This window comes from Lissotriton vulgaris, chromosome 1_1 (assembly GCF_964263255.1).
Source record: "Lissotriton vulgaris chromosome 1_1, aLisVul1.2, whole genome shotgun sequence".
In the NCBI taxonomy this organism is placed as follows: domain Eukaryota; kingdom Metazoa; phylum Chordata; class Amphibia; order Caudata; family Salamandridae; genus Lissotriton; species Lissotriton vulgaris.
Genome location: NC_141685.1, coordinates 1,255,861,502 through 1,255,880,139, shown reverse-complemented (window position 1 = coordinate 1,255,880,139; position 18,638 = coordinate 1,255,861,502). Strand labels below are relative to the sequence as shown.

The following is an 18,638-nucleotide window of genomic DNA, read 5'->3' as shown; positions in this document are numbered from 1 at the left end:
GACGGCTTTCCTGGTAGCTATCACCTCTGCCAGAAGAGTGAGTGAGCTCCAGGCTCTTTCTCCTAAACCTCCTTTCCTTTCTGTTCATCCGGACAAGGTGGTTTTAAGGACCCGTTCTGCTTTCCTGCCAAAGGGTGTCACGCCCTTCCACATCGGGCAGACCATCACTTTGCCCACCTTCTTTCCGCATCCTTCAAAAGAGGATGAGATTTCACCATCTGAACCCAAAACGTGCACTCTCATTCTATCTGAAGCGCACAGCAGTTCCGGGTGGATGACCAGCTCTTTGATGGCTACGTGGGCGCCACAAAAGGTCGAGCCGTGCACAAACTGACCAATTCTTGCTGGGTCGTTCTGTGCCTCAAAGCATGTCACTCGTTGACTATGAAGGAGCCTCCTGTGGGACTGCGTGCCCATTCTAACAGGGCGACAGCAGCTACTGCTGCCTTGGGACGTGTGGCGTTTTCTTGCAGGACATTTGTCAGGCAGCTACGTGGGCCTCGCTGCACACGTTCACCAAGCACTACTGCCTTGACAGTCCAGTCCGGAGAGACGGCTACTTTGGCTATTCTGTTCTCCGTGACTTTCTGGTGTAATCTTGTTCGCAGACCTACCACCGTGGTTGGTATTGCTGGGGTATCTATTCTAAGATAAGGAATCTCATCGCTAACATGTCTCTTTCAGATGCACAAGTTACTACTTGTGTAACGATATATCTGTAAGAGACATTAGTTAGTTATAGATTCCTTACCACCCCTCCCATCCTCCCCGTTCTGCGAACTGGTTACTAGGGTTAAGGTCCTCCCTTTCAGGCACCTAGTTTCAATGCACCAGTGCCCAGTATCTTGCATGGGTCTGCGTTCCTGGCCCGGAAAGTAGTGAACAGAACTGACGCCAGCGCGCATGTGTGGCACCTAAGTAGTCTCCGTGACGTCCTCTCGGCGCACACGACGCCAGCGACGTATGCGGGGCGCCACCTACTGACATGCAAGGGTACTGCTAAGCAAAACTTTTTGGATCCAGTCTCACGCTTTGGGATATTCTAAGGTAAGGAATCGATCACTAACTAATGTCTCTTACAGATATATCGTTACACAAGTAGTAACTTGTGCTATGGGTAAGTAACTTCTTTCTTTTTGTTTAAGCTTTGGCTTTTAAGCAAAATACTCTGGTGCCATGCCAGTCAACAATTGGATCGGGTAGTTAATTAAAAGAATACCCTCTTCTGCCACTTGTGTACCTGGTCCTTCGACCTCTAGTTTTGTATTTTCTTACATTTGTTTTTTCTTAAAATGACTGTCTCATGTATATGAACTTGTTTTCACAATTTGCGATTAAGATTAGAGCAGAGATGTATTACTAAAGTCTCACGACCGCAGAGTGTTTTGCTAAAGGCTTAGGAAGAAGCTTCAGCCTCATTGGTAACTTTGACAGAATAACAACAGTCCTGTCTACATCTCCATTGTCGGTATTAGAAAGAGCACTTTCAATAGGCCTTTGCTTCAGAGGCAGCGTCAGTGAGAACACATTTAAAGACCTGTCTTTTGTATCAGCATTATTTGAGGGCATATCCCCAAACATGAAATAGATCTGCTATAGTAGCAGAGCGACATCTTGCGGTTGCCTCGTAACCATATATTGATACTTTTAATGAATTAAGTGATTTGTGTAGGGCAAAATGTTATGTAACTTGTGGTGCCGAGATAGTAACTGGGTCCTTGTCTCCCAATCTTCAGCTACCACGGAAATTCTGGAGAAGTTGGCTGCTACGTCGCTCCTCGCCCATTAACAAAGGTCAATAATTACTTTGAGGTAATTAATGTTTTCTTTAAATGGAAGATACATGTTTGTTTAGAGAATGAAAGCTGTTGCTCTGTAATCGAGCACCTCACTCTTCACTGCCCTCCTCTTCCCTCAACGCCCTTAACCTTACCCCATCCACTCACGCTCTAATCCCTCCATCGTGCACGCGCCCAGAAAGGGGTGCCTCCATGATATACCTGACTCTTCTTAGTTGTTAGTCTCTAAATTCGGAATGGAAATAACAGCCTGGCACAGGTTTTAGAACCTATACTCTTTCTTTCCTATTGTATCCTCAACTAGCATGAGACAGCACAACACTGTTGATGTGGCACACCCCTCTCAATTTCCTGCCTCTTCTCTTCTTGTAAGAGAAGAAACTATCCTTATAATTGTTTATTTCCTTTCTTAGTATCATGGAATTACCAAACGAGCCACACACTAAACTGCTATGCCTCCTTTGGGTACTCCCCTCACTGCCTTTCCATCATGATGGCAGTGTGCCACTCCTAAGACTCATTCTGTGCCTACTCCTTGCTGTATCCGTTTAATGTACATTACAAGCGGATAGGTCTCGAACAGCTGTAGCCTCTACACTGTCCATGCTCCAAGCCTTGTTTCCTTCTTTCGTAGTCCACGTGTTTCGTGTCAGCCTAGATTCTTCAGTCAATCAACCTAGCTATGTTCTGATGCCCACACTTTAGTTAATGCACTGACTGTGGTAATATATGAGCTATACCATGTGTTTGCCTAGTGACTGGGATATGGACCTGCCTCCCCAGGCTGCTATTCCTAAAGTAGCTGTTGCTTGTTTTTCCCTGCATGGTGGCACACATATCCCTCTATTACTATTTTTTGTGGTCTGAGCATGTTAATGTGGTTTTAATGTTTGGATTAGATGGTTTCTACACTGTCTCCTGCTGACTACTCCTTGCTCTTTTCCTGCTTCCTGGATCGAATTGGATGGCTGAACCGCTTGGCACAGGGTTAGCAAGCCTTTTATTCTTAATGACCCACCCAAGGTCGGTTAATAAGTTATCTTCTGGTGTCTTGTTCAGTGGACATGTGAAATTATTTTGTGCATCAGTCCAGTGGCCCCTACGATAACATCCACTTATTTTAAAACACTGTTGCAAATCATTACAGATTTGACACCTTTGTTTGCCAACTGTGGGGCACATCATTGTATTGAATGGGCATAGAAACGATACTACCTGTTCCCCCTTCAGAATAGAGTTTCGGTACATGTTTTTTTCTTCAGTCTGTGTGGTGGAGGTTAGCATGTTCGTGCTTGGGGAGTATTTTGTAGTAGGACATTTTCTACAGTACCGGCCAGTACAGCTATGTATTAATGTAGACTGCTGCTGTCTTTGTTTTAATGTGTTTTATGCAGGAGATGAGCTAGCGCTGCTGCTTGCGCTATACATGATGTGTGTGATAAGTTTGCTTTCCTTTGTGCATGACGGTGCTTGCTCTCTGTTGCCTGTGCATATTCTCTCTACATGGCATATGATTGTTCTGATACTGCCTTTGTCCTTTTGTTGGGCATCCTTACACGCCTGCTGCGTAGTTTTTCCAATTGTGTGAATTGATGAATTGTGCTCTTTAAATACGTGTTTTGAAAGGGAAATGTTTGCTACTGATTTACGAGCTACATTGGCAGATAAAGCACTAAGCTGCCAACTAGATTATACTTAGGGTAGACATTTTTATATACTCACTACACAACTAATAACATAAGCACACACGCTTTCCTTACCTATCCTTCATCTAACCTAAATTTGCTCTTACTATGGTTTATGGTTTGGTACTATATAGTGCACATTCCCTGAGGCATCTTGGCGCCGAAAACCCACAACCAGTTACTATTTAAAAAGCATTTGCAACGCAATAGGTCTCGCATTCACGGAACTTTGAGTTATTGGCATTGTAAATAACAATGCCTTTTGTTTGTTTTGGGTTTTAAAAAATAAATAAAAGGCCTTGTCATTTACAATACTAATAGCTTAAACAATCGCAAATGCGAAACCTATTGCATTGCAATAAAGGGTTTTCTCCACCGCTTGTTAGATTGTAAATATCAGAGCTAAAGACCGGCCTGCTACGTATTCAAAGTAGTGATAAATAGTGCAGAGAAGATGTGTAAGTTGTAAATTAATCAGACACAAAGTGTGAAGTGAGAGTTACTTATGGTCTGAGCTATAAACACTAACAAAGAGCTCCAACACCCTTCGCTTTGTGATTACACGGTCGTGGCTCAGGAGAAAGAGCGGGGGGTGCTATTTCCTGCCCTCCCCGTGATTTGAGTGTGCAGTGTGGCATTGTACACATGAGCACCGGTCATCATTAAAGAACAAGGCTCTTCATGTGTTAAATGCTAGATCAGGGATAGGGAGCGCACTATTTAGTGAATTTCAAAATGGTGCGAAGAATTCCAGACCAGCTAGGAGTGCTGAGGAGTTGCTGTTACGGCCAGCCTTTTTCCGTAAGAAGAAAACCTATGACAGAGCGTTCTCAGGAGCTGCCCCCAGAATCTGGAACTCACTCCCTCCTAACATTAGGAAGACCCAGAATGTGGCAACATTCAAACGAGAAGTGAAGAGCTTTCTGATGAAGAAATACTCTACTTAGAGTAGAACTTTCATGAACATATAACGAACTACCTCATACTTGTCCCCTTATATCACTTGGGATAGAAGTTTACTCCAACAGTCTATTAACGCTAACTACTTGTGTGTTTTGAATATATATCATCTACCTCATTTATGTTATTCGTATAACCGTTTTGATATATTTGTTTATCTTCTACGTCTTCTATGTAAAGCGCTCTGATACCCACGGGTCTTGTCCGCGCTATATAAAACTTTATAATAAATAAATAAATAAATAAATTCCCTGGGTTGGTAAATCCCCAAAAGCTCTTAGGGAAGATTGTGTGGTTTTAGGTCCCCGCGTTTGGTCAGGGAAATCTTGGACAGGGCTGGGACTGGTCATCTAACCAAGGATGAAATCAGCATCCTTCCCCTGGGTTTCTTTTATCAACCATGTGGCAATGTGCTACAGGTAGGGGTGTATTGAGGGATGCTTTTCGCGAACAAGGCCGTACAACTGTGGTCCCCACAAAGTAATAGGTTTGAAGTATTCTCTACTCTAGAGGACATCAATTGACTTGGAGGCAAATTTAGTGCCTCCAGTTCTGAAGTGCACATGGTTGATCGCATATTAGTTTCCCCCAACAATGGTGTATCTACACAACTACTGTTAAATGGTAATAGGATGGTTAGATGCCCGGCTAATTATATGGTGTGTGATGAAGGGGATTTGGGTTTACCACAATCGAAAATTCTGTCAGATGAGGGGTCTTTATGTAATGTTCAGGTACATCATGATGTGCAAAGTAAAAAAGTCCAATGTTGCCCGTGACCTGAAATTACTTTCCTGGAATATAGCAGGGCTATGTTCAAAGATAAATTCAGTGGATTGGGTTACCTTTATCGAAGGTCATGATATAATGACCTTCCAGGAAACATGGGCACTGAACCATGTTTTCCGCAAGGGGTTTATACATTTTTCTAAATTGGCGCAAGGAGGTCAGAAGGGAAGACCCATGGGGGGCCTGACAACTTGGGTAAGGCAGTCAGACTCCTTTCAGGGTGTAAGAACTGTTCATTGACAGCCGGGATATTCTAATAATTAGAATTCAGATGGCCAAAGTCCCTGTCTTGTTGCTTATTAATCTCTATGATAGGGGTATGGCAGGTGGAAAGCCTCCCCCACTGTAGCTCTCCTAGATATGTTTTTAAACAACTATAAGGGTGAAGCAATATGATTATAGCTGGAGATTTTATTTGCTCCTCCGAGCCCCTTGACGTCAATGATGTCAACCTTAGTCTTGAGGAAGATGCCCAGTGGAATATACCACAGTTGGATCTCTCTCCTATTAACAAATGTACAGGGGCAGCCCTGCAGCTCAAAGTGTTCTGTCTAGAACAGGGAGTTAGGGCTGTAAATGGCAGATCCCTCTCAGATAGGCAGGGCTCCCCAACATTTAATAACGGGTTGCGAAGTAGTCTCATTGACTTCATCTTCCTCAATAAGGAATTCTGGCCCTCCTTGATTGATATGGTAGTACAGGAGAGGGCCGAGAGCGACCACAACCCGTTAGTACTCAAAGGCATTCCTATCAATGACAAGCAGATGTTGGGATCTCATAATGTGGAGGTCCACATAACAAATGAGACGAGGAGAGTTAAATGGAGTAAAGTCATTACTAATGTAGAGCACCTGCAACAGATGAGGGAGCTAGTGATGAGCGCACTAGCTATTCTCCAAAACTGTGCAACTCAAGAGGTGGTGAACAAAGAGGTTGTACGGGTCCATAGTGAATTGTTTAGTAATCTTAAGGTTTTTTTATTCAAAAGGTAAACCATCTAAGAGCCGATTAGGTTCAAAGGCTGGTATGGCGAATCTTGTAGACAAGCATATAGACTTTTAGCAAGGACCATAAGATCTAAAAACCAGCAAGACATAAGAAGGGCCAGGGAGGGCTACATTTTGGCTCAACAGAAAGCAAAAAGGGAATGGGATGATCAATACTGGGTAGAGCTGCTTAAGGCGTGTACAGGGAGAAGCAAGGTTGCTTTTTTGCATCTTGTGAAATGGGGTAGGGGAGACTCGAGCCGGGTATCACGTTGCTCCCGAGCATTGGGTATCCTAATTTAAGACCCAGTTTGCAATTATTAACCACTCCAGGAAACTTTTGAATTGCCGCCTTCCAAAACTTTTTTTGCATTTTACTAGTAAGGAGGTGGAAATACCAATGAAATCAGTCCCAAGTGGCAGGGCACCTGGGTTATACTGTATTCCGGCGGATCTGTCCCTTCATGATTTAGATGTCTGGGCACCATATATTCAGCTTCTAGTGAATGCTATCGCCAGTGGAGGAACTATGCCTGACACTTGGTCAGGTGCAGTGCCTCCCGATTTGTAGGAAGGGTGACCGTTCTAACTCGGGTAATTGCAGGCCTATAAGCCTCATTGACTGTATTTAGAAAGTTTCTGCTAGAATGGTACTGTGCCAAATCCAGGCCTGGATAGAGGAATTTGATATTCCATCACCGTTACAGGCGGGTTTCTGCTCATGCACCAGTACTATTGACCAGGTTTTTAGATTCATTTTAATTTATTGGCGTGTGATCTTTTTAGGTGGGGGTACAATTTATGCAGCATTCTAAGATCTCAAGTCAGCTTTTGACCTTGTTCGCCATGCCAAAATGTGGAGAACCTTTTTAGAACTAGGTATGCCACTAGAAATGTTGGCTTTTTTAATTTCTCTAAATGATGCAAATTATGCACAGGTGCGCTGGGATACCCAAGGGAATGTAACTGAAAGGTTTCCCATAGCTAAAGCGGTTCATCAGGGGTGCGTTCTAGCACCAACCCTCTTTTCATTGTATGTTAATAGGGTAGTCTAGTACTTCTAGAATTTCCCCACAGATGCTCCTACCTTAGCAGACCTGAAGATCCCTCTGCTTATGTTTGCAGATGATACTTATACTCTCCAAAACCCAGAAGGGCTTGCAGTCTGCTCTTGGGAGATTTGAGTTCTTCTGTAAGGACCATGATCTCCTAGTGAACGTGGAGAAAACATGTATGGTCCTACATAAGCACAAGGTGATAAATGGTAGAGTAGAAATGAGGGAAGGTATTCTGATACAGATACAGGACTTCACTTAGTTGGGGGTAACGATTGGCAGTAAACTTAGTTGGAAGCCTCAGATTAATTTTTTGACCCTTGGGCATGCCCAGCTGTCAGGCGCCCTACTGAAGGAGCAGCGACTTTCGTACACCAAACCTATTGCTCCAGTCTTACAAATCTATAATTGAAAAATGTGTGCTTTGGTCTTGTATGTGGCTAACTTGTGGGGCTTCGATGACCTTACCCCTCTTATAACAGCCCACATTTTTTTTTAAGGGCATTGACTGGGTTACCTCAGTCAACTCCCCTACTGCCCCTATTTTTAGATCTCTGCTGTTAGCGGTTAGATGTCCGCGACCGAGCAATAATAACTGTAATAAGCCACAGAGGATAGCGAAACCCACACTTGGGGCAGCCATTTTGGAAGCACAACCCTGGGAGCAGGCTAACCAAACGCAAAAAAAACGAAACAGAGAATTAGTGCGCTGAGGCAACGAATGCGCTACCAACCAGACGCGCTCAGGAAAGCCCCCAACCAACAACAGCAGAGAAACTAGGGGAAAGCTCACCCGCGGGAAACAGCACACAATCCTTGGAAGCTACCAAAACGAAACCGAAAACGCTTGAGGCGCCATCTTGCACACCTAAAGCCTCAGACTAGTCAAACGAAGAGGAAAAAAAAAACCACAAAGACAAACAACCTACAAGCCAGTAAAGTGCAAACAAAGCAGAGGAAAGCGCCAACAACCGCTAACCAAACCAGAGGCACTACAGGAGAAAAGGACGCACGCACAGCACAAGGTCACACAATCTCTAAAGCAGAACAAAAACGTGACTTGTAACCCGCCGTGGCCGCAATTGAGGGCGCCATCTTGAGCACCAGATAAAAACAAGCTGGAGAGGGGAGAGCAGGGGCGCAAATAGAGGTATACAGTGCAAGGCAACACCGTACAGTGAAGGTGACACCCTACAGTCTAAAAAGGAACACACAGCTTATATTAAAACAAAGCTCACCAAAAAGGGACGATAACATACTAGAAGGCCCAGGACAAAATGTCGCAAATACAGAAGAAAACCAAACCAGAGAGCAACACAGATTCTCCAGTCAAGAACAGAGCAGACATCGCGGGCACTTGGGACAGTATACTAAAGAAATTAGCGGAGGTACACGAACTGGCCAGATCTACGAAGAAAACAGACCAGATTGAGCTCGAGCTCGCAGCCATCAGAGCAGACATACATGCCACGAACAATAAAGTTGAAGCGGTAGAGCAAAGAGTAAGCGACATAGAGGACAGGTCCCAACTAACGGGGAAAGCCATAGGAAACATAGCCAAAGCTACCACAGAACTGCGTAGACAAGCAGCTGAGCTTGAAGACAGAAACAGAAAAGGGAACCTCAGATTACTAGGAATACCGGAAGGAGAAGAAGACTCAGCCGGTTCGTGCGTGGCCCTTCTACAGAACCTCATCCCAAAGTTAACAAACCTGAAATTTGAGGGGCTCTTCGAACTAGACAAGGCATATAGGATACCGTCTAACAGACAACAAGGGAGCAGATCTAACCCCAGACCAATAATATGCACACCACTCAGGTCACACCAGACAGACGCCATATTTGGGGTAGCGAGGAAAAACCCAAATCTATTTTGGAACAGTCACAAAATTATTCTCACTCAAGACTTCTCGAAACCTACGTTGGAAATAAGGAAAAGATTTCTAGCCCTACGCGACAAACAAAGAAGAGGGAACATTTCCTTCCAGGGGTGTGGAATTTTTTAAAAACTGTACTTGTCCAAGGGACAAAGATATACAATAATCTTCTAGCCCTGTAAAGAAACCCACTTGTCCCACGTACTCTATAAAAGTAAAAGCTATACGTACTAGCAAGGACTGATTACTAGTCCACTATAAAACCTTAAGTAAACTTGACCACATATGCCTCTTTGCTCTTGCAAACTCTTATTATAAAGTATTACCTTCCACGCTGTTTTCTTGCTGTCAGCAGTAAAACATTTGCCTTTCAACTAACTTGCCATAGGGCCCATACAAATTCTACTTCTTCATCATAGGGTTCATCACCCGTCTGTTCTCTTTGCTCACAACAAGGGCTTCACACACTTACTGTTAAAGTACACCACTCCCTTACTACACATATACCTTCAAACTAAATACATTAGATTGAATATTCCTCTCACTAATCATCCCATGACCTCGCCACTCCCTCATCACGGGCTCTGTTCCACTTGAACATTTTACTACAGGTTCTCCTCCCTCTCAGAAGAGGTTTTATTCACCTTCCAGTTTCACCATAGGCTTCATCCCTTCCAACACCTCTCTTATCTACTGCTGCTACCTTGCCTTCGCTCATCACAGGTTGTTCAGCCTTCTTTACCCCCCCTCTGTGATCTGTACTCATCTAAAGGCTCTGAGCAACCACTTTACCTTATCAAGTTCACTTTGCTTCCTGCCTTCCAGCAGCCCTGCCAACTGCCACCACAGTAACCCTAGTAGTAAAGACATGTAAAAAGCAGCACATGTCGAGGCATTGACATTTAGACACGTTTTGTGACCAGTGCATTGATGGTAACGCAGTTATGGCAAAGCAAATGTATCAGTTTTCGAATTGTGCAGTAAGGACAATAGATGGGAGTGGCGAGGAGCACAATGACTGGCCATTGGGGAAGAAGTCTAAATTGGGTAGCCTGGACAGTACAGCTCTGAGTGGATATTTCAATAGCATAATACCTGAATCAATGAAGGGAATGTCATGAAACTCACAGATGGCACTGAGGCAGATCTCATGGGGCCAGGCTGGATTGAGGTGGATAAAACAGACACCCGAGCTGTGAATTGTTGAACGAATCACCAGGCAGTATTCAAGAGACAGGGCTGGCCGGGTATTAGGATAGGGTTACCTGGAGAGGCCTGCAGCAAGATCCAAGGATTAAATTGAGGAAGAATTAAGACAGAAGGGATCTAGTACTAGGAAAAGGCACACAGGTTCTGGAGAAAACATTAGTGAATTCAAGGGCAGAAGCACCAGAGGATGTTGTAGGGGAAGGAGGCTGGTAAGAGAAATATAAAGGCAGCCAAACCATTTAGTCCAGTAAATAGAAGCTCAGATAATTTCAGGACAGAGGGATAGCAGTTGACGGGATGACAGCACATAGAAAGAAACCAAAGTTGTTCAAACAGAATCAGCAAATTGGCTAGATGGCTCAGTGGGCTAAGATTTACTCCAGACAACTGTTGTGGTCTGCACACTATGAGTTCAGATTCTGGCAATACAACTTTTGCTTTCCTTCCATTTAAGGCTATCAAATTGAGTACTATTTAGTAAACAATATTTATAGTTCCATCATTTATAGTTCTAAAAACAGAAGCAGATTATTAAGCCTTATAAATAAATCCAAAATATGGGGAAGGATGGCCTGCAGAGGAATAGGTATAGGAAAAGTCAACAGTGGTACAACATAAAGTGTAAACTTGGTTAAAAGAAGAAGAGCTTTGTCAAGATCAAAGGGAGAAGTACCAGAGGACATAGGTTAGATAAGCACTTGGAAATCACCTCTGGTGATTAACAGCGCTGAGAAAACAAACCCTAAATAAAATAATATTGGCCAGACGAAGAGCAGACATGTAGCCTGGAGGACAAAGAGAGCGACGAGAGTTTTTGCTTGTGATCCAGTGGGGAAAGGTAGTTAATAGAAGAGGCAAAGTCAGAAAATCAAGATCTCTTTGTGAGCCAAAACTCCCTGCTCTTAACTTGTATGGTCATGAGCAGTTCTGGGATTGGAAAAACTTTACTTTGGGAACCCCTAAATTGGGGGATCAAAGTGGGCAACAAAAAGAGGATGAAGTCACACGGGGCGGAGTCCTAAAAAGGGGTCAACTTGTATGTACCTTTTTTTTTTTTATGTCTCCAATAAATTGGCACCAAGGGGGAACATGACAGAAAATCTGTTCTTGCTTGATTGGGTGCAACATCTGCATTTTACAATATTTAATGGGGTCCAAGCATGTGCTGCAGCGAGCTCTGTGTGCCTAGTAAATCTCAGGGAATAATAATAAAACATTAATGAAACTCTGGTGCTTAAAGAACTTGCTGGGGAGATCTGTGTTTTGTTTAGCTACAGTTTTGACACATGAAGTAGCATAGTGTTAATGTGTATTCTGCAAAGCACATCAGGTCACATGCAGATTACAGATTATTATGTTATGTAGACAGGGAAGTGGACCACTGTTTTATTACTTGCAGTTCATAATTTGCATTTTTTCTAATATAGCACAATGAGCTATGAACCGGCATCAAGCACCTGTATGTAAACTGCAAGACGTGGGTTTAGAACCTTGTTTGTTCTTAATCTGTTATTACAAGGCTGCTAAAGTTTTACCTACACCTTAAAACCTTATTTGCCTTATGCATCATGTACATTGATTTACACTACACATTTGTATGATTAATAGTCCGTGTATAATGTGCGTGTGATGTAAAGCGCTCCGACACCCTACAGTGGGATGAGTAGCGTTTTGAAAGTCTTGAATAAAAAAAATAGGAATTGCTATTTAAGTTGTTATTCCTGTAAATACTCACACGTACTCACACATGTGAACTTTTTACAGTGCATATGTGTTACATATAGAAGTTGCAGAAAATAAAAATAAAAAGGCCTCCAAATCGTAGCTTCTTTTAAGTAAGTGATAACAAGCTGTGTACCTTTGTTTCCTCATTACTTTGGCATTTAGGTGTTAGGATCCAGGTGGCGTCCAGCCATGATTATACTCAAACAGAAGGAGGGCCGATGACACTTTACATGTTCTCTTAGTTTTGGGCTCAAGCTGGAAGAGAATTTTAGAAACCCTGGCAGGACAGTCTCCGCCATCTATCCTTCTAAGGTCACTGAATAGCATCCTATTAAATAGTGGTAAAGTCTGTTTTAATATACCTTGCAAAGAGCTCAAGTGAAGTGTGAAGCACAATAATATCAACAAGAAGTACTGGCTAATAGGAGAGGACTTGTGAACCAGTGGGATATAGTTCTGTAGAATGTGGTGCTAAAGGTTCAGCGAGTGATGGGAGGAAGAGAGGCTGGGCAAAAGCAGCTGAATGATTCAAAGCAGATATGGGGGCATTCGAGAACAGTCTGAGGCGGGCATTTATGATTATGGTATGGCATTAGGTAAAGGATCTATTTAGAGAAAAGGTGAAACACAAATTGTAGCAGCTGATCAGTTAGGTTACTTGAACGGGAACAAAATGCAGTGACGTTAGGAAACTGGGGAAGCGGGGAGAAGGAGGAATGGGCAGCTTGGGGGAAACAATGGGTGCACCTAACAACACCAGCGTGCTCCTAGTGAAGAAAGGAAGGAATTGTACAGTGTCAGTACCACCGACATTCGGAAATAAATGCCTTTGAGAGAATGTAGTAAAAGAAGCCTTGAGCATTTTGAAACCCTCCCCGTTTCCCACACCGTTGCTTGCTGCCTGCCTCTTGGTTGGGACTTGGTTCCCACTAGTTGAGTTTTTTGCACTTTCAGTAAGTGCCTCGTGGCCTAGGAGCTCCTGACGTACAATAGGCATGTCATGTTTATCAACCATGACATTGTTAATCGCTAGCTGCCTGAGTTGGAGGCCCCCATCCTCCCACACATCACTTTGTCCTTGCTGCTCCGTATGAGCCAAGCAGGACGCAACTGGTAACAGTTGGAGCCATGGATGCCAACAGACCAGATTCACAGGAGATTCCTGGTTTAAAACAGTTTTATTTTAGCAGTCTGCCACCTGAAAATGCCTCTGCTTCAATGAAGGTCTATGGACAAAATACAGTCCCACGATCTTTTTTTTATTTGTTTTAAATCACCCTCTTTATACTTTCAGAATATGAGCATGTATGGTCGAATCCACGTTGAGGATTTCACATATTAAGTTACATTTGCGTTGCTTACTATCGGCTCATTGTTGTGCCAGCAGGGCAGGTGAAGTGATGAGGCATCTTGTGCTCCTTATTCTAATCTCCTGTTTTTTCTGGCCCAGACTGCGTGCGCCAGGAGTTCTCCTAGTGTTCTCCAACTATCCCACGCAAATAAGTGTCAGTCTTATCTGCAGGTCTGTGACCCGACTAGTGCCCCATCTCTCTCATCTCCACCATATATTTCGAACAAGCCCGTTATTTTCAGTCTTCAGAGCCTACTACCCAAATGAATAGATCTATTCCCCTGGACAGAAAATGCTTTTCTTTTGAAAATGACAAAATAAATGTCTAGAAATGGTAGCATGTCATCTTTCTGCAAAGTAAATAGAGGAAAGTCGCAGCAGTTCCTTGAATCAGGAACTTTGGAACGCTGTACAAGTGCATCAAATACTTCCTGCATTACTAGTTTTCACTTTTCAGGCTCTCTGGTGTTATTTCACTCGAAGCTGACATCAGGCACCTTTAAGCATCGAGGCATCTGTGTGTGTTTTATCATACAAGTACAGCTTACACCCGTGACCTTTTATGGAATTTAGTGCGTCCAGGGTCCTCACATCCTCTTTGTTCAGCTTCCCTTCAGCTGGCAGGGCTCCTCTGACGTCATACTCTTTCGGCGAATTTGCATACACAGCATTCCTGTCCACACTTAAGAACTCGTAACGCACGACATTCACCTTCCCTGACCCCGTACATGCTTGCCTTTACCACTGCAGGGGTATCCGCTCTGCACCATTAGTGGCGTTTCTTTATTATTTCACCAAGAGCACACAGGCGGCAACTTTTAGCACCGGAAGCATAACTAATATGGTAGCCGGCATCGCTCACTGGCATACTTGCAGTGTAAAGTCTCTGCTTCTCGGATTGACGGTGAGCACAAGCTGTACCAGGCTTAGCTTGGTTACCGTAATTACCTATGAAGAGGCGCATTTACTAAGATTTCAGATAATAACGGTGTTGTGATTATATTACATGCACAAGGGTTAATGAGAAAGTCTACTTGTCCGGAGGACTAAGTAGACAATAAAACTTCTTGTCTGCAAGAAGAATCCTCATGTCCAGGGCGTCGGGCGATACAAATTCCCCACCCCTGCCCGGTCACCCTATGTGCCAGACTAGATCTGGCAATCAAAAAAGCAGTGCTCCTGCGCGCACGGACAAGTTTGTTTCTTAAACTTGTGTATGCCCTCAACAGATTAGAAGCACCAGTGTGCACATTCCAAATTTAGACCTTTATAGATTGAAAAGGAGAACATTACACAGAACAGGGAGGTGGGAGGGTAGTGAGTAATCTGTAGTTGGAGTATAAACCAGAAACAGAAGATGTAGCCTTACGGCTAGAGTGGTCGACCTCAAAGCTGTGGAATCGGGTTAGAGTCTCGGCAAAAAATTCTGAGATTCTGGGCAAAAAACAATAATAATACGTAACATTGTTCTATTTTTTTAAAATATTTTTATTGATTTTACATACACACGGTGAGCACAGGAGTATGGGCCTATAACGCATTGACAGGGCGTTGCGCAGTCGGATTATAGTGCTATTATACAAAGTTGCCCCAAAGTATGCTTGGCGTATAGTTCGAGTCGATTGTCCTTGCTAACATTGTATACATACTCCTGGTGTGGCTTTGGTGGCGCTAGGTTTGTTCTTACAACATATAACATAAAAACATATAGGTGGTGGCCGTTTGTTGGTGATCGGCGTGCGACAATCTGCTTTGCATCTTCTCTGCGCGACTCACTATTTAGGGCGGTTTGAAAGGGATCAGAGCCTTTTCCAGGGATGCCCACATCTGTCCGTTTGTTTTTTTCCATGGGGTATTTCTGAGAGCCGTGTTGTCTGCCACCCTCAGGAATGTCACCCAGTTTAACCACCCCTTAAAAGTCACTTTGGCGGTGTTCTTCCATTTGGACAGTATAATCTTCATGGCACTTGTTAGAAGGAAGTCTAGGAGGTTTCTGTCTTGCTGCGTGGTGACCTCAGTGTTAATAGGGGCTGTTGCCAGGGTGTGGAACTCTCTTGAGATTGCATCCTAGTGTTTGTTCAATAAAAGCGAAGACTCTGTCCCAGAATTTTTTGACCTTGCTGCACTCGAATATAAGATGGGCTAGATCACCCATTGCCTTGTTGCAGTTCCAACATTGGTCATTCTCTCTGAGGTTCAGTTTCGCCAGCTTTGTTGGGGTCCAATGCGCTTGGTGCTGCAGCCAGAATTTGCTTTGTGCAAGTACTAGTGAGACAATATTGTGAGAGGAGAAGCTCCAGAAGTGTGATAGCTCTTGTTCTGCGAGTGTTCTGCCTATCTTGTTTTCCCAGTATTTCCGTTTTTTGTCGTTGAGTTTTGATGTGGCCGGTCGAAGGATTTTATATATGTGAGATATGTGGTGCCCCATTTTGTTTATGTTTTCTGTGAATTTGAAGAGTGAGGGGGTTAGGCTGTTGAGATTCGCTTTAGTAATCGCGGTCTTAATGGTCAGAAAGTTGTATAGCTCCGCCTCAGGGAGTCCGAGCCTACTCTTTAATGTATTGAACGTGAGGGGGCTGCCCGCTTCTTCTAGATGTGCAGGGTGTGAGATACCTCGCGCCTTCCAGGACTCTTTATTTCCAGGGTTTTCCCTTTGTATCTTATTTTTGTGTTCCAGAGTGCTATCCATTTCGAGTTCATTACGCTTATTTCTAATTTCTGATCTAGCTTGAGGAGAGCTGATCTGGTTGCCTTGAATACCGGGTTGCTCCCAACTGCCGTTTTGTTGGTAGTGAGGATTGTTAGAGGATCTGAATTGACTAGGATGGCTCTTTCTAGTTCTACACCAACAAAAAATAGCAGTAAGTCAACCAACTAACTAATGCATGTATCTGTGTGTGCCAAAGAAAATCTAGCTGTGGAAACTCATCCAAGAATTCTAGTTCCCATCAGTCAACTAACGAGACCGCCCTTCATCATCTGGAAACCCTCATATTTAGAAGGTCGAGTATCCACAATAGATTGGCTGATGTTATAAGCCTAATCTATAACGCACATGTTGTGAGGGAAGGCAAGAGTGTCTGCAGGGGTGGGGAATTTGTATCGCCCGACGCCCTGGACATGAGGATTCTTCTTGCAGACAAGAAGTTGTATTGTCTACTTAGTCCTCCGGACAAGTAGACTTTCTCATTAACCCTTGTGCATGTAATATAATCACAACACCGTTATTATCTGAAATCTTAGTAAATGCGCCTCTTCATATGTAATTACGGTAACCAAGCTAAGCCTGGTACAGCTTGTGCTCACCGTCAATCCGAGAAGCAGAGACTTCACACTGCAAGTATGCCAGTGAGCGATGCCGGCTACCATATTAGTTATGCTTCCGGTGCTAAAAGTTGCCGCCTGTGTGCTCTTGGTGAAATAATAAAGAAACGCCACTAATGGTGCAGAGCGGATACCCCTGCAGTGGTAAAGGCAAGCATGTACGGGGTCAGGGAAGGTGAATGTCGTGCGTTACGAGTTCTTAAGTGTGGACAGGAATGCTGTGTATGCAAATTCGCCGAAAGAGTATGACGTCAGAGGAGCCCTGCCAGCTGAAGGGAAGCTGAACAAAGAGGATGTGAGGACCCTGGACGCACTAAATTCCATAAAAGGTCACGGGTGTAAGCTGTACTTGTATGATAAAACACACACAGATGCCTCGATGCTTAAAGGTGCCTGATGTCAGCTTCGAGTGAAATAACACCAGAGAGCCTGAAAAGTGAAAACTAGTAATGCAGGAAGTATTTGATGCACTTGTACAGCGTTCCAAAGTTCCTGATTCAAGGAACTGCTGCGACTTTCCTCTATTTACTTTGCAGAAAGATGACATGCTACCATTTCTAGACATTTATTTTGTCATTTTCAAAAGAAAAGCATTTTCTGTCCAGGGGAATAGATCTATTCATTTGGGTAGTAGGCTCTGAAGACTGAAAATAACGGGCTTGTTCGAAATATATGGTGGAGATGAGAGAGATGGGGCACCAGTCGGGTCACAGACCTGCAGATAAGACTGACACTTATTTGCGTGGGATAGTTGGAGAACACTAGGAGAACTCCTGGCGCACGCAGTCTGGGCCAGAAAAAACAGGAGATTAGAATAAGGAGCACAAGATGCCTCATCACTTCACCTGCCCTGCTGGCACAACAATGAGCCGATAGTAAGCAACGCAAATGTAACTTAATATGTGAAATCCTCAACGTGGATTCGACCATACATGCTCATATTCTGAAAGTATAAAGAGGGTGATTTAAAACAAATAAAAAAAAGATCGTGGGACTGTATTTTGTCCATAGACCTTCATTGAAGCAGAGGCATTTTCAGGTGGCAGACTGCTAAAATAAAACTGTTTTAAACCAGGAATCTCCTGTGAATCTGGTCTGTTGGCATCCATGGCTCCAACAGTTACCAGTTGCGTCCTGCTTGGCTCATACGGAGCAGCAAGGACAAAGTGATGTGTGGGAGGATGGGGGCCTCCAACTCAGGCAGCTAGCGATTAACAATGTCATGGTTGATAAACATGACATGCCTATTGTACGTCAGGAGCTCCTAGGCCACGAGGCACTTACTGAAAGTGCAAAAAACTCAACTAGTGGGAACCAAGTCCCAACCAAGAGGCAGGCAGCAAGCAACGGTGTGGGAAACGGGGAGGGTTTCAAAATGCTCAAGGCTTCTTTTACTACATTCTCTCAAAGGCATTTATTTCCGAATGTCGGTGGTACTGACACTGTACAATTCCTTCCTTTCTTCACTAGGAGCACGCTGGTGTTAGGTGCACCCATTGTTTCCCCCAAGCTGCCCATTCCTCCTTCTCCCCGCTTCCCCAGTTTCCTAACGTCACTGCATTTTGTTCCCGTTCAAGTTACCTAACTGATCAGCTGCTACAATTTGTGTTTCACCTTTTCTCTAAATAGATCCTTTACCTAATGCCATACCATAATCATAAATGATCATAAATGCCCGCCTCAGACTGTTCTCGAATGCCTCCATATCTGCTTTGAATCATTCAGCTGCTTTTGCCCAGCCTCTCTTCCTCCCATCACTCGCTGAACCTTTAGCACCACATTCTACAGAACTATATCCCACTGGTTCACAAGTCCTCTCCTATTAGCCAGTACTTCTTGTTGATATTATTGTGCTTCACACTTCACTTGAGCTCTTTG

At 43.8% G+C, this 18,638-nt stretch overlaps 1 protein-coding gene across 2 annotated transcripts in view; it reads left to right on the top strand.

Moving 5' to 3' along the window:
- Positions 1-18,638, top strand: part of SPRYD3 (SPRY domain containing 3) — a 431,115-nt gene that overhangs the window by 96,080 nt on the left and 316,397 nt on the right. For both annotated transcript variants that reach the window (XM_086964574.1, XM_086964581.1), the window contains exon 3: positions 1,737-1,812. In XM_086964574.1, the coding sequence (XP_086820700.1) occupies positions 1,737-1,812 (76 nt within the window). The remainder of the gene's footprint in view (positions 1-1,736; positions 1,813-18,638) is intronic.